At 40.5% G+C, this 27,440-nt stretch overlaps 1 protein-coding gene and 1 non-coding gene across 3 annotated transcripts in view; both read right to left on the minus strand.

Annotated features, from left to right (window-relative positions):
• Nucleotides 1–78: 78 nt before the first annotated feature.
• The window catches only part of DCLK2 (doublecortin like kinase 2), a 135,484-nt gene continuing 108,122 nt past the window's right edge, over nucleotides 79–27,440 (minus strand). Inside the window, exons 3-7 of one of the 2 annotated variants that reach the window (XM_031664243.1) lie at nucleotides 17,933–18,035; nucleotides 13,432–13,533; nucleotides 12,461–12,511; nucleotides 7,599–7,693; nucleotides 79–1,327 (exon numbers count right to left, since the gene is read on the minus strand). In XM_031664243.1, the coding sequence (XP_031520103.1) occupies nucleotides 1,292–1,327; nucleotides 7,599–7,693; nucleotides 12,461–12,511; nucleotides 13,432–13,533; nucleotides 17,933–18,035 (387 nt within the window). In that variant the 3' untranslated portion in view covers nucleotides 79–1,291. The remainder of the gene's footprint in view (nucleotides 1,328–7,598; nucleotides 7,694–12,460; nucleotides 12,512–13,431; nucleotides 13,534–17,932; nucleotides 18,036–27,440) is intronic. The other variant, XM_031664244.1, reaches the window with a different exon arrangement.
• Nucleotides 3,297–3,359, minus strand: LOC116274319. Its single transcript, XR_004182947.1, has one exon. It is a non-coding gene; the product is annotated as a U7 small nuclear RNA (small nuclear RNA).

Raw genomic sequence — 27,440 nt, forward strand, 5'->3', positions numbered from 1 at the left:
TCACCTCACCCAGCTAGTTTTTTGTATTTTTTTAGTAGAGACGAGGTTTCATCGTGTTAGCCAGGATGGTCTCAATCTCTTGACCTCGTGATCCGCCTGTCTCAGCCTCCCAAAGTGCTGAGATTACCGACTTGAGCCACCGCGCCCGGCCAACAATCTCTAAGTCTTTAACTCCCTCCAATTACCTATAATGCACTACCAAGAAGAATTTCTGGGCCCACTTTTATGAATAATGGGGCATTTAAGTTTAACACGTGCCGGTTGCATTCAACTGAAATTCTTACAATTGATCCTATTTATACACTTATTTACTTGGTAAATCCTCCCTGCATCCTCAGAAAGATGGGCTTCAGCCCAGGTGAGCCATTTACTTCCCAAATGCACCAGATTTCACTAGCAACTACAATGTGCAAATCATTGTCCTCAAAGTCTGAGATGCGTTATGACTTATTTTGTTAGGGCACTTCAAAACTGCTTAGCCCCTCTTTTGGTTTTTATTCTACAAAATCAATTACATGGAAAGATGAAGTCACTACCCATCTCTGGGGTAATGAGAAGTGGTCAGTTTCTTAGTACTGAAGGTTATCAACTAGTCTTAATTACAAAAGAAAAGCCAAAGCTCCCGGGAAAAGCAAAAATGCCTAAGGTCAGCAGCTACTGTGGATTTACATTTCACAGCTTCGAAAAGAAGTGTTCAAGTTCAGAAGGTCGAAGAGTTACATTTTAGCTCTGCCAATCAGGATGAGATACTACCAGCCCTTTCATCACACTTCACAAATCTGGAAAATCTTTCACCACTAGCAGACCCAGGAGACATCATCAGATAAAATATCAGCACATCAGACAGTTCATAATCTCAAGATGTTGGATAATGTTTCACATGTACTTTTTTCTTCCTTCTTTCAACCGGCAAGAATGCTCACAGCAGACAGCCTCCAGGCATACACTTCAGCATCAAAACACGAAACATTTTATCCCTCAGTGTCCACAGATGTGCTGTGACTCTGAAGCCTTAAGTTACTACTGCCTTAAAAGTCTTAAACTGGAACATGAATGATGAATTAAAGTTCAGGGAAATGCTTTCTTCATCCATCTGGCAGCTGATGACACATTTACTACTCTTTATTGCCTATCTGTCCCAAAGAAAATGCTGTGATTTAAGCATAGCAAATATTCCTATGGGAAAAGTTATCAGCTAGATTGAAGAGACTCCAAGGAACTTGCACAGAGGGAACAGAAGATCATAGGCTGGGGTCAAGCAGAAAAATGGAGAATCAGGAAGACGAGCGCATTAAAAGAAGCAAACGATGTCCGCTGGGGTGGGATTCTAGGATTTGAAGAGGACGAAAAAGAATGAGTAAGGAGTCATCAGTCTGAGGAACAAAAGGACTGGAAGGAGAACAAAGCAATAAAATTGATGGGGTGAGACTCTGGCAGCCCTCAAAAAAGAGGATGGACAGGAAGGTTGGAAAGGACAGGATGAGGAAGCCGGAGCAGCCCAGGGCAGAAATTCTGAGTGGCTGATAAAGAGACAAAAATGGAGAGAAGGCTGGTGTGACTGCCAGACTCCACAATAGCCCTCGTGAGCCCCACCTCCTGTTTTTCATGCCCTTGTGATCAATCTCCCCATGCTGAGTTGGGCTGGTGTGTGACCACCAAGATATTATGGAGGATACGGGGTCTGGCTTCCAAGGTTAAGTCACAAAATGGACAGCTTCTGTATGGCACTCTCTCTCTCTCTTTCTTATCACTGGGTTCTGGGGAAAGCCACCTGCAGTGTTCTGAGGAAACTCAAGCCAACTTATGGAGAGGTCCACATGGTGAGTAACCGAGGCCTCCTGCCAACAGCCAGCACCAGCTTGCCAGCAAGTGAGTGAGTGACCACAGAGGGGGATCCTCCATTCCCAGCCAAGCCTTCAGGCAGCTCCGGCCTGGGACGCATCTTGACTGCAATCTCATGAAAGATCTTGAGCCAGAACCACCCAGTGAAGCTGCTCCTGAATTTCTGACCCATCAGAGCTGTGTGAGAAAATCAATTTTTTACTTTTGTTTTAAGTTGTTAAGTTTTGGGATAACCTTTTTCCTTTTTTTTTTTTTTTAGAGAGAGGTCCACTTTTTTTACCCCAGGCTGGAGTGCAATGGCGCGATCTCGGCTCACTGCCACCTCTGCCTCCTGGGTTCAAGTGATTCTCCTGCCTCAGCCTCCCAAGTAGCTGGCACTGTGGGCACTATGGGCAGGGGCACATGCCACCACACCCAGCAAAGCTTTTTATTTTTAGTAGAGACAGGATTTCACCATTTTGCCCAGGCTGGTCTCAAACTCCTGACCTCGGGTGATCCACCCACCTTGGCCTCCCAAAGTGCTGGGATTAAAGGCGTGAGCCACCGTGCCTTGCAGGAAAAACCTTTTTTTTTTTTTTTTCCTGGAGACAGAGTCTCGCTCTGTTGCCCAGGCTGGAGTGCAGTGGTGTGATCTCGGCTCACTGCAACCTCCGCCTCCTGAATTCAAGCAATTCTCCCACCTCAGCCTCCCAGGTGGGATAACCTGTTTCTAACAGAGTCATTTATAGATTACTGATAGGGTTGGAATATGTGAAGAAGGCAGGAAAGCAGAGATGAAGGGAGAGTTGAGAGGAAAAGCTGGTGATAGAAAAGCAGAGGAGGTAATAAAATCTGGAGTCTGACTTCTCTCACTTTCTCTTTCCTCCTTGTACACCACTGCATGTTAGTTTTTTGTAAGTGAAACTGCCTTTATGTGAAAATGGAACCTGGAAATGCCAAGGTTTATGGTAAGAAAGAATAACAAGGCTATCCTAACTGCTTTCTCCATATTTAATCAATCTCAATCCTGTGCGGCAGGTCCTATTAATCCCTTTTTTCACAGATAGGGGTGATGTGACTTGCCCAACGTAAAACAGCTTAAAAGTGACCATGCCAAGATCAAACCCAGGCACTTGGACTTCACGTGCTTTTTTTCCCATTTTTAATTTTAAGTCGGAGTCCTGCCCTGTAGCCCAGGCCGGAGTGAAGTGGCAGGATCTCGGCTCACTGCAACCTCTGCCTCCCGGGTTCAAGGGATTCTCCTGCCTCAGCCTCCCGAGTAGCTGGGATTACAGGCACCCGCCACCATGCCTGGTTAATTTTTGTATTTTTAGTAGAGATGGGGTTTCGCCATGTTAGCCAGGCTGGTCTTGAGCCCCTGAACTCGTGATCCGACCACCCTGGCCTCCCAAAGTGCTGGGATCACAGGCATGAGCCACCATACCTGGCCCTAAATGTTTTAATAGATTTACCTGCTTGGAGTCTTCTGGTACCACCAGAAACCCCGCCAGACAAATTCTAAAAGGGCTGTCACATTTCACATGCTTTTGATCACCATCCTGTGTCTATTTCCAAATGGAGGAGGCAGCAAAGGAGGGAGGGAGCTCAGGTCTCCCAAAGTGCTGGGATTAAAGGCGTGAGTCACCGTGCCTTGCCAGAATAACCTGGTGTAGCTGCACACCAGGGGGCACCGTTCCCACCTTAATAATCTGGCCCAAGTAGACCAAGACTTTTGTCTTGATAACCCTCAGCTTAACTAGAATAGCTCGGAATAATCACAAAAAAACTTTAAGCATTAGAGGACAAAAGGAAAATAAACCAGAGTCTCAAGGAGCTTTGTAGCCTCGTAACAAAGGCATAGTATAACTTGGCGTGAACTGTCCTTACTTCAGAAGTCCCTGGGCTCCCCATGTTCCCAGCTGTGGGAGGCAGCCTGGAGCCACTGAGGTGAGAGAGGCTGTGTGTGGCCTGCAGAAATGCCTCCTCTCTAGGTGACCATCACCAGGAACAGCCCTGACCATCAGGAAAACCAGATTCCGTAAGTTCAAACAGAAGCAAAGCCAAGTTATAATACCTAGGAGTTAGGTTCTGGGGAAGAGGCCTAACAGGGACCTGCTGGGTGGCCTTATCCTTTAATAACTAATTTTACCAACTTTTGGTCTGATCATGTTGTTTCCAATCATTTAAGAAGACTGGTCTTGCTTTCCCACCGCGTCCTTGGGGCTGGTTGTGTTTATGAGCGTGGGCTCAACACCCAGCTATGCCACGATACCCACAGTGTAACTTCATCACAGGCCCACCACAGAACCTCATCCCACATCCCTGTAACCCATGTATCTGCTGAACCTGGACTATGCTAATTCCAATCTATACCAATCTTGACAATACTCAGCTCCACTGAGTACTGTCTTCCAAAGAAAACCAAAAACCCTAAGTTATTGTGAACTCTGTGATTTTACTAAAGCTTTATGGGGTTAGGTGAAAATAATGGGCACAGTGTAGACAGTTTTACTTTCAAGAAAATCCCATTAGATACCTATTAGCATGCTTTTCCCCCAAGCCTCTCAGGAAAAGTTGCCACCAGGTATTTTTCTCTGTCTTTCCACCCCATTCACCCAGCCTCCTCCCTAACCCCAGGATTTCCTCCCTCTTCTTCCCACACCTCCCCCTCCCTATTCCCCTCCCAATCTCTCAACCCTTTCTCATGTGGAGCAAATGTGTTACTCAGGAGGCTGAGACAAGAGAATCACTTGAACCCGGAAGGCGGAGGTTGCAGTGAGCCAAGATCGCACCACTGCACTCCAGCCTGGGCGACTCAAAAACCAAACAAACAAAAAACACAAACAAAAAATAAAAAAAAAGTCAGTTTCTCTATCTTGACAACTAAACAAGGTTTGAAACTACTTCCAGTTTTTACACTCTATGGTTTTAGGTAACTACTGACAAAAACTCTTTTATGACCAAAACTTTAGTCAGGTTCCTCCGAGTCCTCTGCTTGACTAGGCCCAACCTTGGGTTTCCCTCCCTGTCCCTGCAGAATCCAGGCTGAGGTCTGAGCAAGATTCCTGTTAAGTCAGTTTAGGGAAAATCCCCTGTACTTGCTGTCTGACTCTGATGTCAGATCAGCCCAGCCTGCCTTCAGCAATAAGCCTATCAAGTCAGTTGAGCCGGAAGCCTCTTAGGCTGGATGGTTCCTCTAATACTCTTCCATCTGCTGATTCCTACCCTGCTCCTTCGTTATAAATCCCCACTTTTCCTTGCTGGAGCTGGATTTCCTCTTTTCCTCCCTGCAAGGCTCTACTACAGTGGTCTCTATACCATGTGCCAGGGACCACCCCCACTCTTTGAATAAAGTCTCCCTTATAGTCTTTAACAAGTATCTGGAATAATTAGTGTTTTTTCTTTAACACTACTTGAACAAAACAAATATATAATCAAGATACCACTAACTCTCAGTTGTCCTAACGTCTTTCAGTTTTAGGTTTAAAGAACCTTAATTACTTGGTCGCCACCCTATTTCTTACATGATCATCTGCAAAAAAAATTATTCACAAGTTGAAGAAAGCTTTGCTTCTGCTACTGGCTTTTGTCCAGCCCCTCAAAGAACACAGTCTTAGCAGAATCATCTTCCTCATAAGAGTACTAAGAAAACTACGAGTACTTTTTGTGGAGAGCAAGGTAGATTGTCTATTTTTTATATCTTTCTTAATGAGCAAATCAAAGGGCCACTAACAATCCATGATCAGAGATTAAACATATCATCCTATTTTCATTTTCAGTTCTTTCAATGCCCCCACCAAAATATTAAAATAATTCCCAGACATGGATACAAAGAGGGAAAAACTGTGACAGAACATCAAATTCTGCTTACCCTTAACCTTATTTAGTTCCCCAGTGAATAAAATCCAGGTAGTAAAAAAACCAGCAATGCCAAAAGCTGTGTCCTGGCAGCTAGAGAGACTGTCAGCTCCCGCACATGCTGTCCTGGCTCGGTCTGCTTGCTTTTATCAATTCTCTGAATCTCTGGAAAAAGATTATCTATCCCCCAAGGCCATTAAAGCATCTAACTAGGATAAATAGTGGTAACGAGTTCCTGCCCATGAAAAACAATCCTCCATTCTCAGACATTCCCTCTTAACTGATCTTAATAAGCGATTTTAAATGAAGGGAAGGGAAACGCATAGTGCTAACACACGGTAATTATCTGTAATTCCTCATCTGTCATGCCATTGAATAGAAAAAAATAAGTTGGTGCCTTGCAATGACATCAAAATTAGGGTATTTGGTACAGTAAAGTAACCTGACTAAATTGCATTATTTAAAAAGCAGGTTTTCATCCCAATGACAATATATACTACAGATTATGGGAACTGTAATGAGATGAAATTTCCATAAGGCAGGACCCATGAGAATAGGCAGTAGTTAGAGAGCTTTGGGATTGTGGCCTAAAAGCTGAATCAGTGTGGCAGAGACATTAGTTACTCCTGTTTAATGTAAAATTCGGTGGTTTTACATCAGCATTGAAGTAAAAGGGCAAAAAATACACTTCCTAGCCTTTTAGTTAGGTTTTTCCGCAAGTTAACAGAACTATATTCCTAGCATTTTAGAGCTCATTTAAAATCAAAAGTCCTTGTTTTACAAATAAGAAAAAGAAAACCCAGAGGAGGTATCACAGCTGTTAGCAAAGCCCACAGGCCTCAGGCACAGTGGTGGAGAACAGGGGGTGGTTCTGGAAAGATGACTGTTCTTTATCTTACTTATAATCTTATCTTCAATCTTGACCAGTAATCAACATTTCCCTTAATGAACAAATTAGTCTTCATTCCTCTTGGTGTGAATAAGTAATCCTTGAGCATTTACTGTGTGCTAAATGCTGGGGTTACTATAATAATTACGATACACCTAGCATAGAAGGAACAATTTTACTTAATGTCTCAGCAATAACACAATTTATTATGTCTTTAAAATTCCATTAATCTTCACAAATGTGAGTGATCCTGCACAAGTATGCATGCATCTGTGAAGTAGGAGGTGTGTGCACAGAATATTAACATGTATTTCCTTGAAATGGTTAGCTGTCCTGTCCTGAAGCTATAGTTGTAATTACTAATATATTATTACTAATATATATATTTAGGAACTACTAAATCAAATAAAACTTGTTGAAATTTTGCACAATTGGTTTTGCTCATCTCTACTAGATAACTGTCTATTAAACCAACTGCTAATCATATTGTTACTGCTTATATTTTTAGGACATCATAGTCAATAGCTAAGATTGTTTCTAAGTTCCTCACTAAAGATGACCATATTTTCCTTGTGTTATCACTGAGTATAAACATTATGCTAGTATTTCACTTCATTTTAGGCTTTTGACAAACTCAAATTATGTTAGCAATATTAAAGTCATGACTCAAAAGAAGATTTTTTAAAGAATCATGATGTTCTCCAAGGCTTTACCGCTGCAAATCATTTTGATAATAATTGGAAAACTACTATTTATTATACTTTACCACATTATGTTCATCTCTAAAATAAGAACACTATAACCCCATGTTCCCATTTTAGAGATGAGAAACACTTCAGCTCAGAGGAGTTAAGCGAGTTGGTCAAAATGACAGCAGTACACAGGATTCGAAGTCAAATCTACCAGGTTCCAAATCCTAAACTCTTTTTAATTTGTTACTGTACCCAAGCCCCTAAACAAATTAAACTGCTAAACTATGAAACTCAAAATAACAAAATCACACAAATATGCCACATATCCTATTTCATACCTTTAATCCTCTGAAACTTCCTGGACTAGTTGGAGAGGAACTGGAGGATTTCGTAGATTTAGGAGTAGAAAGTTGGCTGCTGGGAGTTCCATTAACTGCCCATGAGACAACAAAGAAGACAGAAGTCCCATTAAAACCCACAATAACCAGACTGTATAAATACACTAGGTGCATGCACAATATAGGTCCAATGAAGCTTCAACTCATTTTCAGCTCAAAGCAGACGGCAAATCAGCAAAAAGCAAAAAGAATGTATCTTATTGCATTACAGACAAAAAAAAAAAAAAAATCAAAGAGTGAAACTAGAACTATTTTCAATAGTAGTTTTCCAACAGCTATATAAACAAATACAGAAGACATTATGGAATTAGTGATGTGAACGAGAACTTTTCCATGTATCCTGCCTGCCAGCAAAGGTAGAGATGGCTGTTATATTTGTAATGGTTTACTATGAAGGCTGTTCAATATCCACTATCTTGGTGCATACCAACATAACCAAGAAGTTTGGATAACCAAGAAGTTTGTGTGGCTCTCCCAAATCAATTACACCATAATACAAACACATTTTCTAAGTATTTTCTTAATGAAAAGGGAAAATCTACTGGTAGTTTTCCCTGTAATTCCTACTTATTTGCTCAAAGTCTGTGAAAAACATTCTTCAACCTTTTTTATCTAGACCACTTATTTCTAATTCCTTCCATTTTCTTTTCTACACAGCTTATCCTCCCCCATTTGTCCACAAATCTTGGTAGTTTTCTATACATCTGCTCTAAACCTCCATACACTTCTTTGGCTGAAAGCTAGATTTAGATCCTATGCTAGAATTATGTAGTATAGAATCTGCAAATGAACCTTTCCCCCAGAAAATTAAATTTGGAAATTTAAAAAATAACCGAAAAAAGTGTTCAGTTTTTGAAAACTTTGAAACCTCTCCCCTAGGAAAGATTCGTTTGCAGATTCTATACTACAGAATTCTGGTCAAACATTTCAGTATGACTTTTGCTTATGCCTGATTGTATCATTAGAATCTATTTCTGCAGTAATTTCACAAAGCTAGTAGTTAACATCTAGTATTGATATATGTTTTTCTCCTCTAAATAGAGTATTTATAATCCGTTTGATTATAAATCTTCAAAGTTGTTGCCCAAAGTAGATGAAAAGTGTCATTCATCTGTTTGGAAAGAAAAGAGATGCTCACTTGCTTTTTATTCTTAAAAAAAAAAAAAAAAAAAAAATGAGAGAGCGACAACTATTATTTTAAATCACGCTAATAAGTATAAAAAAACAAATGCACAGGTAAAGGTCCTGAATAGGTGACTCAAAAAAAATGAGTACCAGTCCTTGAGCAGAGGCAGAAATTGTGGATCAATGAGTACTAATGATTACAAGAATCACCTGTAAACAGGAACATCTTGGTTTATGAAGTCATATTTATTGTACTGCTCATTTTAAAATTTCAGTAAAAATGAGAACTTTTTTCAGTTATTTTTAAGTTTCCAAAACTTTAATTTTTCTGACTCAAAACCCTCATTCAAAAATAACGGTCAGTGATCTAGATTTTATTAACAAATACACGTGGGTACTTAGAATACAAGTGTAACACAATTAACTGTACAATTAAAAATATTTAAGAGTATTCAACAGCCCTGGTTATTTCTCAATCAAGTTAAATTTCAATTAATGTTATTTCTTCTAAAAAACTTCTTTAAAAGGTAGAGCACAAAGGGTTTTTAGGGCAGTGAAACTGTATGATACTGTAATGGTGAATATATGTCGTTACAAACTTGTCCAAACCCAGAAAACATACAACACCAAGAATGAACCTCAATGTAAACTATGGCTCTCGGGTGCTAAGGGGATTTCAATGCAGGCTCATCAACTGTAACAAATGCAGCACTGTAATTGGGGATGTGGATAATAGAAGTTGTTACACAAGTCTGCGGGCAAGGAAGTACACAGGAAATATGTACCTTTGGCTGTGAACCTAAAACTGCGCTAAAAAATAGTGTTTAAAAAAATCTTTTTCAATGGAATTCACACAAAATAGAGATTATGGCCGGCAATAAACTAGTAAGCTTGCCGTGAGCTGAAACTAAATTTTCCTTTTTTTCTTTTTTTTTTTTCCTGGTATTTTCTCCCTCTCACACAGCAATCTGCACAGGTCACCAGCTTCTAATCAGTATGCACTGTTAGTGTTCACTGGTATTCCAATCCCACACTGATAGCAAAGGCTACCTTGGAATGATTGTAGGAAAGGGAGTGAAGGAGAAAAAGCAGTTCCGGCAGATAGCGATCTCTGCAGTAGATCAGTCTCCCTAAAATACATCCCCTGCCCAGGCCTAGTTTCTTAACAAAACTCACTGCCAGGGATTTAACTGATGTCAATAACTACATGTCTATATTTTCACCAAAATAACTCATCCTAGAGAGATACTACTAATCACATATAGTCCTCTAAGTTTTTATAGCATTTGGAAGGTTCTAAACAATGTGCTTGAATGAGTTGTTCTTAATTTCACTTATTTGCACATTTCTCCAGTTCCGGAGAGGCTAATGGGGACCCTGGACAGCACCACGTCGTGCCCTCTCCCCCTGCAACTTCCGTTGCTGCCGCAAGCGGAAGATGTGCCACCACCAGCCAGCACCTGCCTCATGCTTCCACTCTTCCGCTACACCCCTGGATTTTCACTCCTGAAATTTTATCCCCCTCCCCTCAACTCTAAGGAAAGAAATAAACTTGGGGGTTTTGTTTTGTTTTGTTTTCTTTGAATACTTTTTATCTTAGCAGACCAAGAAAGATTCAGAAGCTAAAATTCTAAAATAATGGCCAGGCACAGTGGCTCATATCTATAATCCCAGCACTTTGGGAGGCTGAGGCTGGTGGATCACTTGATATCAGGAGTTAGAGACCAGCCTGGCCAACATGGTGAAACCTTATCTCTACTAAAAATACAAAAATTAGCCAGGCGTGGTGGCGCATGCCTATAGTCCCAGCTACTCAGGAGGCTGAGGCAGGAGAATAGCTTGAACCCCTGAGGCGGAGGTGCAGTGAGCCAAGATCACACCACTGCACTCCAGCCTGGGCAACAGTAACCATTTACCCATTTATGTTACCTAGCTTAATATCTATGTGCTTTTTACATATTATTTAGCTGTTCTGATAGAGTTTTGTTGAAGGATTTAGTCAACCAGAAGACTTCACTCAAGGCGGTCTCAAGACTTCACTTGGGACCTCTGTCCCAAGACTGAAAAGGTACAGTATTATGTTCATAAAGTTACCAGCTCTGTTTGAATTTCATTAGTCCCATGGAATTTAAAAAATGGCAACAGACACACCATAGCTAAAGTAATCTGTAAAAACACTCCTGGGTACCATGGCTTTTAATAAGACAAAATTCTGTCCTTCATGGTGGTAGAAAGTGGAAAGAACTATATAGCACTATACAGATAAGCATTATGCAGATAAATATAGTAGCTTTCTTCAGATTCACTCAAATCCCAGTGATTGACTCAGGCTTTTGGTTTTCTATAGCTGAAGTGTCGAACATACTTTGAATTAATCTCTTATAAAAAAGATCATTTTCTCTCTAAAATGTGGTTTTAAAATCTTACAACTTTTACTTGATGAGTTTGAGGCTTACTCTATTAACTCAAATCCAAATTTGGACTTAATTGAAAATTGTGTGTACTAGAATGCTATGATTTTCCTTCATCAGTTTCTAAGTATTATAAATTCAAGGTAAGAGTTAGGTATACATTTATTAGGCTATCTTCTGGAGCTACTAGTGTGCAGGACAAATATGGCTATGAGACATGTTTTTAGTTCAATATGCTAATTTTTCTCTTTGGACCTTAGGGGGACAAAATTGAATTAATCATACCCGATTCTTGAACCACTCTCCCTTTTATTAAAATTTTTTTAAAAGAGACAGGGCCTTGCTACATTGCCAAGGCTAGAGTGCAGTGGCTATTCACAGGCACTATCATCACAGCTCATTACAGCCTCAAACTCCTGGCCTCGAGAGATCCTCCTGCCTCAGCCTCCGAGAAGATGGGACCACAGGTGGTACCTACATGCCCAGCTATTTAATTATTTTTACTGATGTTATAAGCATCTGTAAAGCTATCACCAAAACTACATCTACCCTTTGATTAACCCAGGTCAGTGTATTTATGCAAGTCTCATCTCTATATTAAGCTTTCTCAGTTTTAAGATACTTTACAGAAAGCATGATACAATTTGAAATAAGGTTAATAACAGAGGTATTTTCAGATAAAAATACACATATTGTTAACTGTCACATTTTTAGAGAGAAAAGGCTGAGTCTATAACTCTTAAGAAAATAAATATTTGACAACTAGAAATATTGCAGTGTTGCCTCTCTGTGTATGTAAGAAACACTTCATAATCCTACGCTGGCATATGCTATTATGACGTACTTCTAAGAGTTCAGTGATTCCTAAACTGTTAACCCCAGGGTGGGGAGGGGGTGAGCATAGAAGACCAAAATTTCTTCTATGGCTATTTTCATAGTACCAACAAACTTTAGCCTTTTTCAGTAACAGAACATTTCTCCAAATTAACTAGAAGATGGACCCCTTGCAGCAATGTGCCTCCTCAATCGCTTTGTATTCCTGACTATACAGACAGGCACTTGGTAATCTGATGATGATAACCGGCTCTCTAATGAATAGAGGAGGCTAAAGTGTCTTGTGCAATGCAAAGCATTTCATACCACACAGATGTGCACTGGAATAAGCCAGATACATTCATGGAAATGGAGCAAAAGGAAACAGAAAAGTGGCAAAAAACAAAAACAAAAACCCAGCAGAGCAACAAAGCCACAATAGTCATGGCTCACCTGGGGATTTGGCTGTAGAATAGGCACTGGAGTAGTGGCCACCCCGCTTTACTGTACACATGCAGTATACACAGAGCAGAAGACAGTAAGGAGAGTGGTTATTCAGCAGCTCTAAATGTGTGTTCAGAAAGAGTAAAACAATCTGCCCTACAGAAAGTCGGGGGGTGCTGAGAGGGGAAAGGGCGAATAGTGGAATGTCTGAAAAACTTGGTCTTTTATGAAGTCTAATGCTCGAGGCTATTGTTATTGATACAACTTTCACATGTTCTAGATTCACCACCTGTAAAATCATGGTTTTTTCACAATTCTTTCCTTAAGGGGAAATGATATCAACAGACTTATTCTTGATTATTACAAACAAACCCATAAAATCAATATGTGAAGATATTTATGTATGTTTTTAATGTTTAAAAATGCCCCGTAAAAATTATGACAAATTTATAGGCTTAAGACTTGCAAGAAACTTTATTACAGGTAAGTCTGACTCTTAAATAAGTAAAATACTACTTTTCAACAATAATCACTGCTATGAATGTACCATTTGATGAGGGAGAAGCCAGTGGAAATATATCAAGTAAATACATTTCTGGGTAGAGAGTGTGCATGTGATTTTTAAAAAAGAGATAATGTTAAGAAAATAATTATCCACAATCATAGAGCACAAAATTCAAAATGCAGTATACAGAGGTCCAAATGTGAAACACTTCTATGTAAATACCAGCAGAATCTAGACCATCAAGCTGTTCCCAAGAAAATGTGTCAGAACAAAACTATACAAGTCTCTTAGGAGAATTATTATAACTTGGGGAAACAGACTTAACTTTTGGTTTTAAAAGTCATGTCATCTCTGTTTTTCTGGAACTTGGCTGCATACAACCCCAGCAAAGATTACTAATTCATAAAAATTAGAGAAAACAGAAGGAAAATGATCTGTTCCTGCTATGACCATCTATTCCTTTTCCACTAACTACCTGAAGCTGGTGATTTGCTGCGTCGAGAGGGCCCAGGGCTTTTGGATCCAGAATACTTAACAGCTGAGGATCGAGAATAAGATGACTTCAGGACACGACATTCTAGAAAAGAACAAAAGTGCATTAACTAAATCTGGTTTTAATAACGACCAAAATGAGATTTAGATGTAATTGTTTACTGACCAGAACTATCACTTGATAATTTCTCTATTACTGTTAAACAATTTAACATACAAAGCAGTTGTCCCAAAAGTACACCTGAGTTTACCTTCAGCCAAGCTACACATCTTCCCCCCGCAACCGCCCCCCAACCCCCGAGACAGAGTTTCGCTCCCGTTGCCCAGGCTGGAGTGCAATGGCGCGATCTGGGCTCACTGCAACCTCTGCCTCCCAGATTCAAGCGATTCTCTTGCCTCAGCCTCCCAAGTAGCTGGGATTACAGGTGCCCACCACCATGCTCAGATAATCTTTCGTATTTTTAGTAGAGAAGGGGTTTCACTATGTTGGCCGGGCTGGTGTCAAACTCCTGACCTCACGCAGTACACCCGCCTCAGCCTCCCAAAGTGCTGGGATTACAGGCATGAGCCACCATGCCCCGCCAAGGCTACACATTTTAGGACGTCACCTCATTGTTCCAGATGGAGCTAATTAAGTACAGACATTCCAATGCCCTAACTTGATACACACAAACATCCACAGCCTAATCTATACATGTGCAACTATCTTTTAAAATTGGTAGTACTGATAGGCAAAGACTATAATTTTATTATGCTCTCCAAGTTCTTGATTGCCTTATTTTAAAAGGGCATGGGACTCTTAACTTATGAACCCCCTCCTGAATTATGTTCCATCTTCTCAAAGTATGGAACATCAAAAATGAGGAAAACAGCTTTTTTTTTTTTTTTTTTTTTTTTTGAGATGGAGTCTCGCTCTGTCGCCCAGGCTGAAGTGCAGTGGCGCGATATCGGCTCACTGCAACCTCTGCCTCCCAGGTTCAAGTGATTCTCCTGTCTCAGCCTCTGGCCTGTAGCTGGGACTACAGGCGCCCACCACCACGCCCGGCTAATTTTCTGTATTTTTAGTAGAGATGGGGTTTCACCATGTTGGCCAGGCTGGTCTCGAACTTCTGATCTCAGGTAATCCGCTCGCCTCGACCTCCCAAAATGCCGGGATTACAGGCGTGAACCACCGTGCCTGGCTGAATAGCTTTAAACAATAACTGCTCTTTCCATACATCACCAAATAAAATAATATTTACAATACCAGAAGTAATTATAACTAAAGTAATCACTTCTAATTTGAATGATGAAGAACATGGGTTTTGAAGTTGTGTAGATTTTGAATGAACTATGGATTTGACATTTGTTAACCAGGGGGCCTTGGCTGTAAGCCTGATTTATTTTTTCCTAATGAAATTGGGATAAGAATAAAATTTGCATCATAGGCTTGTTATAAGGGTTAAATTAGATAACTGTCTGTACTAGATACTGTTAAATTAGATACTGTCTGTAGTAGTTTACTCTAAAATACTTCAATTTATGCAGGAAGTTTAAAATGTGGATTAATTTTAGTCTATACCCGAGGGGCAGTAAACTGACAAGTGAAGTACACTAATCAGGAAAATACACCCAAGGGGAGGCTAGTTAGCATTTGAAAGACTCTAATCAAAACCTTACACAAAGGGAGCAACTTTTGCCTAATTAGCATTGTGGATGTTAAAAGTATTCGACTGCTGAAAGGTGTGTGTGGATTATTAGAAACATCTTAAATGCATTGCTACTCCTTTATATGAGCAGCAAGAGCCAACAACCTAGAACTGCAGAACTACATTCTAGGTTTAAGAATTGGAACCAATCCTGTATCTAACTATTAATCGAGGATTTAGTTACTTCACTAAAATCAAGTAAACTGAATTCCATGGATTCTGAATGGGCCTTTAACGCAAGATGTTATCGGAAGTCTAAAAGCACAGAGTTTGGACTTCACTGAGATTACAACACAAGTTAAATAACTGATTTAAAAAAAAAAATCTTTGCCTCCTAATAAACGTATCTGTGGCAGAATTAGGTCTGAGACTTGCTCATTGTAAAATCATTGTAAAATTTTACTACATAATGGTGTTGGTGTAATATTACTATTAACAACAACAAAGATAGCAGTGGACACATATTACCATGTGACAGGCACACTCTCAACTGCATGACATATATTAACGCATTTAATCCTCACAAAACCTTATCAAATAGCCATTATGATCCCTACTTTGCAGAAGGTTAAGTAACTCGAGATCAAGAGGGAAGAAATCAATAGCTCTCACCAACTTCTAACTATTGCAGGCCCTGATCACCATCAACAAAAACTACCAATGACCCAAGTAGCTTAAATCAATGTATAACATACCCATGAAGCACTGAGTACAATGCCTGTACATACAGAGTAAGTGGCTCAACAAATATTATTGTTATGTGTATTAACTTTATAACCTAGAACATATTTAGTTTCAGTGGCTCAGCTTTCAAAATGACAACTGACATCAAAGAAATATTATGAAACTAAAGCTAAATTTAAGAAAGATGTAAAATACAGATGATATACAAATGCCTATTGTATTTAACCTTAACCACACAGGAATGAGGGAGAGCACTAGCACAGATAACATAACAGAACATTATCTATAATTAAGGACTTTCCAGTGGTATCACCAGCCTGAAATAGGGCCAGTCCAACAGAATACAGAAAGCATCAAATTTGGCAGAGACGAAAAAACAAAAACAAAAATTGATGCTGAATGACCCCCAAGCTCATGAATGACTGACATAGTGAAACAAGAAGGAATGACACAAGGAAGTTTGGTACCACAGAATGTATCCTCGCAAAATTTTAAAAGCCTAGGTATCACTCTATTTGTTTGGTAGTATAATTCTCTAATTCTGGACTGTCAGAAACACTACAACTAGAAGTGGTCTACTGTCTACCTTTTTAAAAGCCAGCTTTCCTCATTTATAAAATTAAAGAGGAGCACCGTATCTCTAAGATCGCTGTCCTCTGAAATGTGATGTGTGTATGATTTTACTTCATTTAAAGAGGAAGCTGACTTTACTATCAGCTAAAATAATCACTACTACTGTCATAGGTTTAAAACAATTTAAGACAATAGGATAAAACAAGACTCCCAGGACCAATAATACATGAAATAGTTGAGATTATTATTGCCAAATACTACTTGAAAATTCCATATATTGGCCAAAGTCAGGAAAAGGGGATTTTTTCATCTCACCCATGAAATAGCTTTGTTTCTAAATATAGTCATATGTTACTTAACTACGAGGATACATTTGAGAAGTGCATTATTAGACAATTTATTAATTGTGCGAACATCATGGGGTAAACTTACACAAATCTAGGTGGTATAGCCCAGTACTCACCCAGACTATATGGTATAGTCTATCGCTCCTAGGTTACAAACCTGTACAGCATGTAACTGTACCAAATACTGTAGGCAACTATAACACAATGGTAAGGATTTGTGCATCTAAACATAGAGAAGGTATGGTAAAAATCCTCATGGTGCTACAATCATACATGCAGCCCATCATTGACCAAAGCATACTTACATGGTACATGACTGTATATAAACAAAGTAAGTGTGTGTGTGTGCGTGTGTGTGTGTGTGTGTGTGTGTATCCCAGCACTTTGGGAGGCTGAGATGCAAGGATCACTTGAAGCCAGGAGTTCAAGACCAGCCTGGGCAACACAGCAAGATCCTGTCTCTACAAAAAATTTAAAAATTAGCCAGGAATGGTGGCTTATGTCTTTAATCCTAGCTACTAAGGAGGCTGAGGCAGGAGGATTACTTGAATCCAGGAGCACAGTCAAGGCTTCAGTGAACTGTGATCGTATCACTGCACTCCAGGCTGGGAGACAAAAGGAGACACTGTCTCAATTAAAAAAAACAAAAAAGTTGCTACCAAAAAAATCCAATGAAGTTGAAAGACACCTCAGATAATCACCATTAACAGTTATTATCCTTTTATCTATTTCTTTTTAATATAGATTTCCTTATGCATACACATCACAAAAAATGGACAATTGTTTCATGTTCAACACTATCCATGCATCTAAGTTGGCATAGCCAACCACCATTCTGAAGGAAAGCATGGAACATTTCAGCGGCAAAACAATAAGAGAGAGAACTGAATTGCTAAAAGTGAAAACTACTTGAATTAGGCTTTGGGTTATTCTCTTTCTTTCTTTTCTTTCTTTCTTTTCTTTCTTTTCTTTTTTCTTCCTTTCCCTTCGTTTTCTTTCTTTCTTTCTTTCAAGTAGGCAAATGCTTTCATGTTATTCCTTATTTTCATTGGTTCAAAAATAGTACTGCCAATGCTATCTTCCCTGAACATGCCAGACTTCTTAACATGCATGAACTGAGTGGCTAAATCCCAAGCCTTCATTTCAGGGGTTACAAAGATGGAAAAATGAATTAGCTGAAGAATTGCCTTACCACTATGATCCAGGACAAAGTCATCTTGGGCATAACGGAATTTTTCTGGTCCACATGCAATAAAAACATCGTCATCACCAAAAAAGTCTTGCAGACAAGTAACCTGAGAACAAAAATCATGTCCAAGAAATAAATTAGACACATGAGAAGTGAAATGAAAAGTAAGCAAAATTCAATGAATTTTTAAGCCTCAGCTACAGTATTGAGGTGGAAGAGAAAGCTGTGTAATATACCACGTTTCCAAGCACTGTACCTTCACAAAGCACCTTCACACATTCTCTCGATCTCGGAACAACAGAGTCAAGGAGTCATGACATGCATCAATATTCCTTTTTTACAGGTGAAGTCAAGGACGTCCATGCAAAGGTAAGTGATTTTTCCCCCAGGTTCCCCACAGAGGGGTGGCAGAGCTGACATTCATGAAGGCCTCTGCTCTCAGTTTAGTGTTCTTTTCCATACTGCCCTTCTTCCCTCTCCTAACAACTCTGCTTCCCACTGTGTGACCTTCAGCATGACTTCTCTGTACCTCTGCTACTGGGCCCTGGGTTGTTTCGAGGATTAATATATAAAAACTGCTTGGAACAATGCCTGACGCATGAGTGCTCAATGTGTTAACAGTCACCGCCATCATCCCCACCACCATCATTATCAAGATCAAAGGAAGTTCTGCCATGAAGCTAATGAGGCTTAAGCTTCAGAGATCTTCTAAGGCCTTATATCTAAATATGTGGTCTCAATTTCACTTTTTATTTTTGAGACAGTCTCACTCTGTCGTCAGGCTGTCTTGCTCTGTCGCCAGGCTGGAGCGCAGTGGTGCAATCTCGGCTCGCTGCAACCTCCACCTCCCACATTCAAATGATTCTCCTGCCTCAGCCTCCCGAGTAGCTGGGATTACAGGTGTGTGCCACCATGTCCAGCTAATTTTTTGTACTTTTAGTAAAGACAGGGTTTCACCATGTTGGCCAGGATGGTCTTGATCTCCTGACCTTGTGATCTGCCTGCCTCAGTCTCCCAAAGCGCTGGGATTACAGGTGTGAGTCACCGCACCCCGCCCAATTTCACATTCTTTTTTCAAAAAGGGCCTCCCTTCTATACTGTGTTAGTTTCAGCTCCACAGAACCTGGATCTATCCCAGGGAGCACATTCATCCATTTATCCCAGTGGTGAGAACCATCTTCTAGGACTTTGGACATAGATAGGCTCTATTTTTTACCAGTTTTCAATGGGATATGTGATAAGATTTCTTCTTAAGAAGTAATCCATTTCCAACAAAGTTAGGAAAAAACTAACACTGCTCTAGTACTTGAACAGGCTGAGAAATCTCAATATTCCTTAAGTTTTCCTAATCACTATTTAGCTTTTCATTGGAAAAAAAAAATAGCTCTCACTACAGAGTTAGAAAATAATGCTCCAGAGAGAGGAAAGTGAATTAGATACAATGTAGATGGCTCAGGTCATAGTACTTAAGTGACCCAAATGATGTGCCTTTTTACAAGGCCAAAAAGTTGACTGCACAGACTGTAAGAGGAACAGGCATGGAGACTGCCTGTTTGTTCCAATTCTCTTCAAGCAAGATGTGGCTTCTGTATCTCACTGAAATGGCTCTGGCTACAGTGTCCAGGGCCCTTAAGAACTGTATTTTTAATTGTTCCTCTTCTCTTCTATCTCTGTTGGTGTTAGCACATGCCCCTTCATTCACGCTAGAATTCAGAGAGTCATCCTTTCTCCTTTCCTCACCAGCCACTCACATTTAGGCCTTTTTACTTGTTACATGGTTTTCAAGCATCTCTACTTCTATTCCTTGGTTCCTTCTCTCTTACCTGGACTCGTGACATTGCCCTGTAACAGATGGCTAACACCCTATCTTCCACCACTTCCTGGAATCTATCATTCCTGTTTGTACAGGTGTCAGTATATTCAGTCTCTCACAGGTATGACTGGGTGATCATGCACCACTCAGCCCTCAGTGGCTTCCTTCTATGACAAGATAATGCTCCTTTCAAAGGGTGCATTCAACTGACCCCTGACCCTGTCTTTGCCATGTCTTCTGTTCACTCAACAGCCAAGTCAAGATGACTTTGGGTTGCCTGCCCACACAGTACTAATGGGTTTTTTGTTTGTTCCTTTTGAGACAGGGTCTCACTTTGTCACCCAGGTGGGAATGCAGTGGCACAATCTCGGCTCACTACAACCTTAACCTCCTGGGCTTAAGTGATCCTCCTACCTCACCTACTGAGTAGCTGGGACCATAGGTGTGTACCACCATGCCTGGCTAAATCTTCATTTATTTATGTAGGTAGGTAGGTAGGTAGGTAAGTAGGCAGGCAGGTAGGTAAGTAAGTAGGTAGAGATGGGGTCTCCCTATGTTGCCCAGGCTGGTCTCTAACTCCTGAGCTCAAGTGATCCTCCCTCCCACCTTGGTCTCCCAAACTGCTGGTGTTTTGTTGGTCTTTTTAAAAGCTTTTATTGAGCTGTAATTCACAGACCACACAATTCCTCCATCTAAGGTACACGATTCAATGTTTTTTTAGTATATCAAGAGTTGTGCAACTATCACTGCAATTTACTTTGAATATTTTCATCATTCCCAAAAGAAACACCATGCTTATTAGCAGTCACTCCCCATAAACCCCTTTCCACATCCAAGGCACTCATAATCTACTTTCTAGCTCTGTAGATTTGCCAATTCTGGACACTTCATGTGTATGGAACGATAAGATATGTGGCATTTAGTGACTGGCTTCTTTTACTTAGCATGTTTTTAAGGTTCATCCATGTTGTAACATTTATCAGCAGTTCATTCCTTCTGTAGCTGAATAGTCCATGGTATGGATATACAACATTTTGTTCATTTTTCCATCAGTTAAGGACATCTGGGTTATTTTTAACTTCAGAGCTGACTGCCTTTCCTCACACTGTTCCCCATTCTATCTAATCCTATCTTATCTTATCTCTCTCTCTCTCTCTCTCTCTCTCCAGGGTCTCAACTCTGTTGCCCAGGCTAGAGTGCAGTAGCATGATCATGGCTCACTGTGCAGCCACAACCTCCACAACCTCCACAACCTCCTAGGTTCAAGTGATCCTCCCACCTCAGCTTCCTGAGTAGCTGGGATCACAGCCACCACACTTGGATAATTTTTTGTTTTTGTTTTTGTTGTTTAGAGACAAGGTCTTCCTATGATGCCCATAGTTCAAGTTGCTGGGAGTTGAAGTCTCAATTCCTGGGCTCAAGTGATCCTCCTGTCTTGGCCTCCCAAAATGCTGGGATTACAGGCACCCAGCCTGACTACTGTTTAGTGTCATGACCTCCACATGGGCATGGGTGTTCCCTGTTCATCATTCTCTCAGGTCTAGTAGAGTTCCTAGCTTTAGTGGGTGCTTGATACATGTTTGCTAAATGAACTGTGGCTCAGTATGAGCTTCTCCTATTGGAACTGAGTTCTCAGACCAGAGTAACTTCTCTGGGTGAGTGGTACAACAGCTACATTATTCACTGTCCTCACCACCACTTATGTTTAGGACTTACTAAGTCTAGGCATCAGTTAACCTCTCTGAATTCTCTGTCTACATGGCAACATGTATTATCTCAATCCCTACAACACTCCCATGAGGTTGATATTATTATCATCCTTCATTTATAAATAAGAAAACAGATCTAAAGAGAGAAACTTGCCCAGACACAGGTAACAAATGAGAACCCAGCAATGTAGGTGCAAGTCCTCTACTTCCGCATCTCTGCTTTAAAGTTGACAGCATGCCGCTTTCTCATCTGAAATCCCACAGGTCATCCTTCTACTTACAGTTCTTGTTCATTTTACCTTATTTGTAGTCATTTATGTCTTGTGTTACAGTCAGTTATGTCTATCTTATATTTCTATTTTTCACATACATATGTTCAATAAACGGTTCTTAAATGGAATTGAACTCAGTTTTATTTTTTTGGCCAAGTAAAATGTATCTACTAAAGTTTAACACAATTTTTTTTAAAAGGGAAACTGCATTTTTTGCAATTAATTTAGCATGAAGAAATGACTAAATTTTAAAAAACATATCTGAATGAATCTGAAAAAAATCAGTTAATTTTTAATTGATTTTATTACAAGAAAATATTTCATCTGGTACTAAATTAGTTGGCATTTGACTAGAATAAATAACAGTAAATAATCAAGTTACTATGTGGAATAAAAGCATTTAACAAGTCTCGGGAACATAACATATCAAAAAGGTCACTTTTTTTTTTTTTTTTTTTTTTGAAACAGAGTCCTGCTCTGTTGCCCAGGCTGGAGTGCAGTGGCATGATCTCGGCTCACTACAAGCTCCACCTCCCGGGTTCACGCCATTCTCCTGCCTCAGCCTCCCGACTAGCTGGGATTACAGGCACCCGCTGCCACCATGCCAGGCTAATTTTTTTGTATTTTTAGTAGAGATGGGGCTTCACCATGTTAGCCAGGATGGTCTCGATCTACCGACCTCATGATCCGCCCGCCTTGGTCTCCCAAAGTGTTGGGATTACAGGCGTGAGCCACTGTGTCCAGCCCTTGGCTCTTCTTAATTGACCTTTTAATGATTTCACCTGTCAGTTTAAGTTTGGATTCCCAAACACAGTGTGCATAAGATGTCTGCCTCCCTCTGATTCTGGTTCTAGTCACTGAATGCCTATTTGGTTAAGCAGTTAACCAAATTACACAATTTTTTTTTCTCTTTCTGTTGCCTTGACTGGAGTGCAGTGTTGTGATCTCAGCTCACTGCAACTTCCACCTCCCAGGCTCAAGGGATCCTCATACCTCAGCCTCCCAAGGACTACAGGCATGCAGCACCAGGCTTGGTTAACTTTTGTATTTTTTGTTAGAGGCCAGGTTTCACTATGTTGCCCAGGCTGGTCTTGAACTCCCGGGCTCAAACAATCTACCTGCCCCACCCTCTCAAACTGTTGGGATTATGAATGTGAGCCGCCACACCTGGCCACAATTTTTCAATTAGGTTCTGATATGCCTCAATTCAGTCACTGCTCCTTGCAAAGAAATGGCAGCTATAAAGTGAATAAAAGATACAACTGAGGCCGGGCGCAGTGGCTCATGCCTGCAATCCCAACACTTTGGGAGGCTGAGGCAGATGGATCACGAAGTCAAGAGATCGAGACCATCCTGGCCAACATGGTGAAACTCTGTCTCTACTAAAAGTACAAAAATTAGCTGGGTGTAGTGGCACGTGCCTGTAGTCCCAGCTACTCGGGAGGCTGAAGCAGGGGAATTGCTTGAACCCAGGAGGCTGAGGTTGCAGTGAGCCAAGATTGCGCCACTGTACTCCAGCGCGGCGACAGAGCAAGACTCCATCTCACAAAAAAGAAAAACAAAAAAAAAGGTACAACTGAGAAACAACACACGTGTCAGGTATACCTGCGGCAGGGACACATCTCACAAGATGTTAAACAACTTCTGCCTCCATTCATTTAAAGTGTTTTTATTGAGCACTGATTATGTGCCAGGCAGTATTCTATGTGCTACAGGATACATCAGTAAAGGAAGAAAAAAAGAGACAAAAATTCTTGACCTCATTGAGGAAGTGTGTGCATAGGTAAATTTACATCACAATAGAAGATAAAGAAAAAGCACAGAAGGGGAGTAGTGAATGCAGAGGATGGGTGCTGCAATACTAAAGAGGGTGGCCAGTAAAGGCTTCATTGCAAAGGTGACATTTGAACAAAATATTGGAAGCAAGTCACATGAATATCTGCAGGAGGAAGTGTTCCAGGCAGAAGGAAAGAAATGTACAAAAGCCCTGTGGAAAGATAATTAAAGAACACAATCTACCAACAGCTCCCTAGAATAGTCACAAAATGGGCTGGGTGAAGTGGCTCAGGTCTATAATCCCAGCGCTTTGGGAGGCCAAGGCAGGAAGACCATGTTAGTCAAGCAGTTTGAGGCTGCAGTAGCTATGATCACACCACTGCACTATACTCTGGGTGACAAAGCAAGACTCTGTCTCAGAAATAAAAAATAAATAACCATAAAATGGATAAGAAAGATTTGACTTAAAGCAAAGCACTGGTTTGGTATATATCTATATATGTGAGCTGCACGATAATGCAAACATTTTTTAGATAATGTAAATAAACAAAATTGTAAGCATATCAATCTTATTTTTATGCTAAAATTACATTTGTGTATTTAACAATAGATCTCTTAAGTCTAATGCAATCACTATTCGCCCATACTTAAATTTCACAAATATACAGGACTAAACACACACACACACACACACACACGTTTTGAGACAGAGTCTCACTCTGTTGCCCAGGCTGGAGTGCAGCACGATCACAGCTCACTGCAGCCTCAACCTCCTGGGCTCAGGCGATCCGCTCACTTTGGCCTCTCAAAGTGCTGGGATTACACACGTGAGACACTGTACCCAGACTGGGACTACGTATTTTAACTGTTCCTAGAAGTGGCCCAAAGTCAGCTGATACTTTTTAATGTAGAACATCTGATAAAATGCCCAGGATCTGATATAAAGTAAAATAACTTTATATTATTTTATTTAAAGTTCTCACCAAGGAGAGCCACATAAATTTACTACTGTACATTCATTCATTCTAACATTAATCAAATGCCTACTATAATACGCCAGGCATAAATGAAAGACAAGAGGCACACAGTCTAGTGATGAAAATGGACAAGAAAACTAAGAATTACAGTTCAAAATGTTACAATAGGGTGAATGTTATAATAGAAGAACACTGACTATTATAATAAAGGAAAACAACTTGATAAAAACAGAATGCACAAAATATTTAGTACCTTTAAAATATCTCATGTTTGGACACTAAGATAAATTTTTCTATGTTTTGCAACATATTTGGTGTTCTCTAACTCTGGTAATCTGTTTGTTCCTTTTACCATTAATATTTTAAACGCGTCGAACACTGAGGTATGGACCAGGTCACTAAATCTGTCTGAGGAAAAAACAAAACAAAACAGTATGAGTAACATCTCAGAATCATTCTTAACAAGGGTGAGGAAAAGTGTTATCAGTTTAGAAGTCCTCTTACTGTTTGCTTCTAAATTCTTTCTATAATGCAAGGAAGAATTAACTCTTCCAGAAGCTCATCAGGAATAATGGATGTCATGTGGCCTGTGAAAGCAAGCTATACAAACGAGGGGAAAGTAATATTTCTGCTAAGGTGCACAATTAAAGCAATCAGTTAGGATCTAATGGGGAAACATTCAAGTGAAAAATAATGTATCTATAGGAGTCCATCTAAGCTTTCCAAATGAAGGAGGGCCACTTAAAAAAAGTAATTTTTCTATCCTTTAGCAGACAGATTAATTAGGTTAGGGTGAATAGGTGCCAGCCATAATTTCAGTGCTAGTTCGTAATAGCTTGCCACAACCACTCTTTTTCTTTCCCTATTTGATATCTGTTAAAAGATACAAAAACATGTGTGAAAGAGGCTTGAGGTCTGATTAATTTTTTTTTGAGATGAAATCTCACTCTGTCACCCAAGCTAGAGTGCAATGACACAATCTCAGCTCACTGCAACCTCCACCTCCCCGGTTCAAGCGATTCTTCTGCCTCAGCCTCCCGAGTAGTTGGGATTACAGGCGCCCACCACCACATCCGGCTAATTTTTGTATTTTTAGTAGAGATGGTGTTTCACCATGTTGGTCAGGCTGGTCTCGAACTCCTGACCTCAGGTGACCAACCTGCATCCGCCTCCCAAAGTGTCGAGATTACAGGCATGAGCCACCATGCCAGGCGAGGTTTGATTTAATAAAAAAAAAAAAAATACTACGCATGATATGATCTGGCTTTGTGTCCCCATCCAAATCTCATCTTGAATTGTAATCCAGACTGTAATCCCCACACATTGGAGGAGAAACCTCAAGGGAGGTAATTAGATCATTGGGGTGGTACCCCTGTGCTCTTCTTGTGATAGGGAATGAGTTCTCTCAAGATCTGATGGTTTTATAAGGGGCTTTCCCCACCTTGGCTCATTCTTCTCCTTCCCGCCACCATGTGAAGGACATGTTTTCTTCCCACTTGGCATGATTGTAAGTTTCCTGAGGCCTCCCAAGCCATGCTGAACTGTGAGTCAATTAAACCTCTTTCCTTTATAAATTACGCAGTCTCAGGTATTTCTTCATAGCAGTGTGAGAAGGAACTACTACAATGCATGTATTAGTAGTATAATAAACCCTTTCCTCAAAACAAAAAAGGCAGAGGACACACAGAGATAATCTTCCCTAAACACTTACATTCTGAACCAGAGTGGGGTGTGTTAGGGGGTAAGAGTAAGAAACACAAGACTGGCCAGGGACGGTGGCTCACACCTGTAATCCCAGCACTTTCGGAGGCCGAGGCAGGTGGACCACGAGGTCAGGAGATTGAGACCATCCTGGTTAGCACAGTGAAACCTCATCTCTACTAAAAATACAAAAAATTAGCCCGGCGTGGTGGTGGGTGCCTGCAGTCCCAGCTACTCGGGAGGCTGAGGCAGGAGAATGGCATGAACCGAGGAGGCGGAGCTTGCAATGAGCCGAGATCGCGACACTACACTCCAGCCTGGGCGACAGAGCGAGACCCCATCTCCAGAAAAAAAAAAGGAAAAATAAGAAGAAACACAAGACTGACACCCATTTCCTGACCCATTGACACTCTTTGGAAATCTTGTGTTTCTTACTCTTTCCAGAAGTACACAGGAGTTGGTGTCAAAGCAAGTTGGATTTCTCTAAGACCCCTTCCTGCTCTAAGATTCTAAAGTCTAAATATTTTAGTTTCTTGAAAGAGCTATTATTTATATTTTAGGAGATTGCTTTTAGAAAAGTTGAAATGTATTTTTCTGAGAGTAAAAGGAACACTATTTTAAGTGGTTACATAGTAATGTCCATTTGTGATTTCTTTCTGTTCAAGATTTAGCTTTGCATTTCCTCAAAGAAATCTTCAATGCCCCTCCAAATCCAGGTGTTTCCTCAATACTCTAACTCACTCAAGATAGCTGTTATCATTGAGGTTAACTGCCTGGTTTTGTGTCTGGACCTCTCTCCAGGCTGAGCACCATACACGCAGTCTTGTTCACCACTATAATTCCAGCATTATACAGCACCTAGCATATAGGCTTTGCTTAATACATTTCTGTTGAATGAATAATGATTGAAATGCCTTGAGGCTGGGCGTGGTGGCTCACACCTGTAATCCCAGCACTTAGAGAGGCCAAGGCAGGCAGATCGCTTGAGCTCAGGAGTTCAAGACCAGCCTGGACAACATGGAGAAACCCCCATCGCTACAAAAAATACAAAAATGAGCCAGGTGTGGTGGGTCATGCCTGTGGTCCCAGCTACTCGGGGGGGCTGAGGCTAGAGGATCACTTGAGCCAGGAAGTGGAGGTTGTGGTGAGCCAAGATTGCACCACTGCACTCTAGCCTGGGAAATGGAGCGAGACTCTGTCTCCAAAAAAGAAAAAAAAAAAAGAAATCAAAAGAAATGCCTTGGGTCCTACTTTTTCCAGGTA

The sequence above is a fragment of the Papio anubis genome, chromosome 3 (assembly GCF_008728515.1).
Source record: "Papio anubis isolate 15944 chromosome 3, Panubis1.0, whole genome shotgun sequence".
Classification (NCBI taxonomy): domain Eukaryota; kingdom Metazoa; phylum Chordata; class Mammalia; order Primates; family Cercopithecidae; genus Papio; species Papio anubis.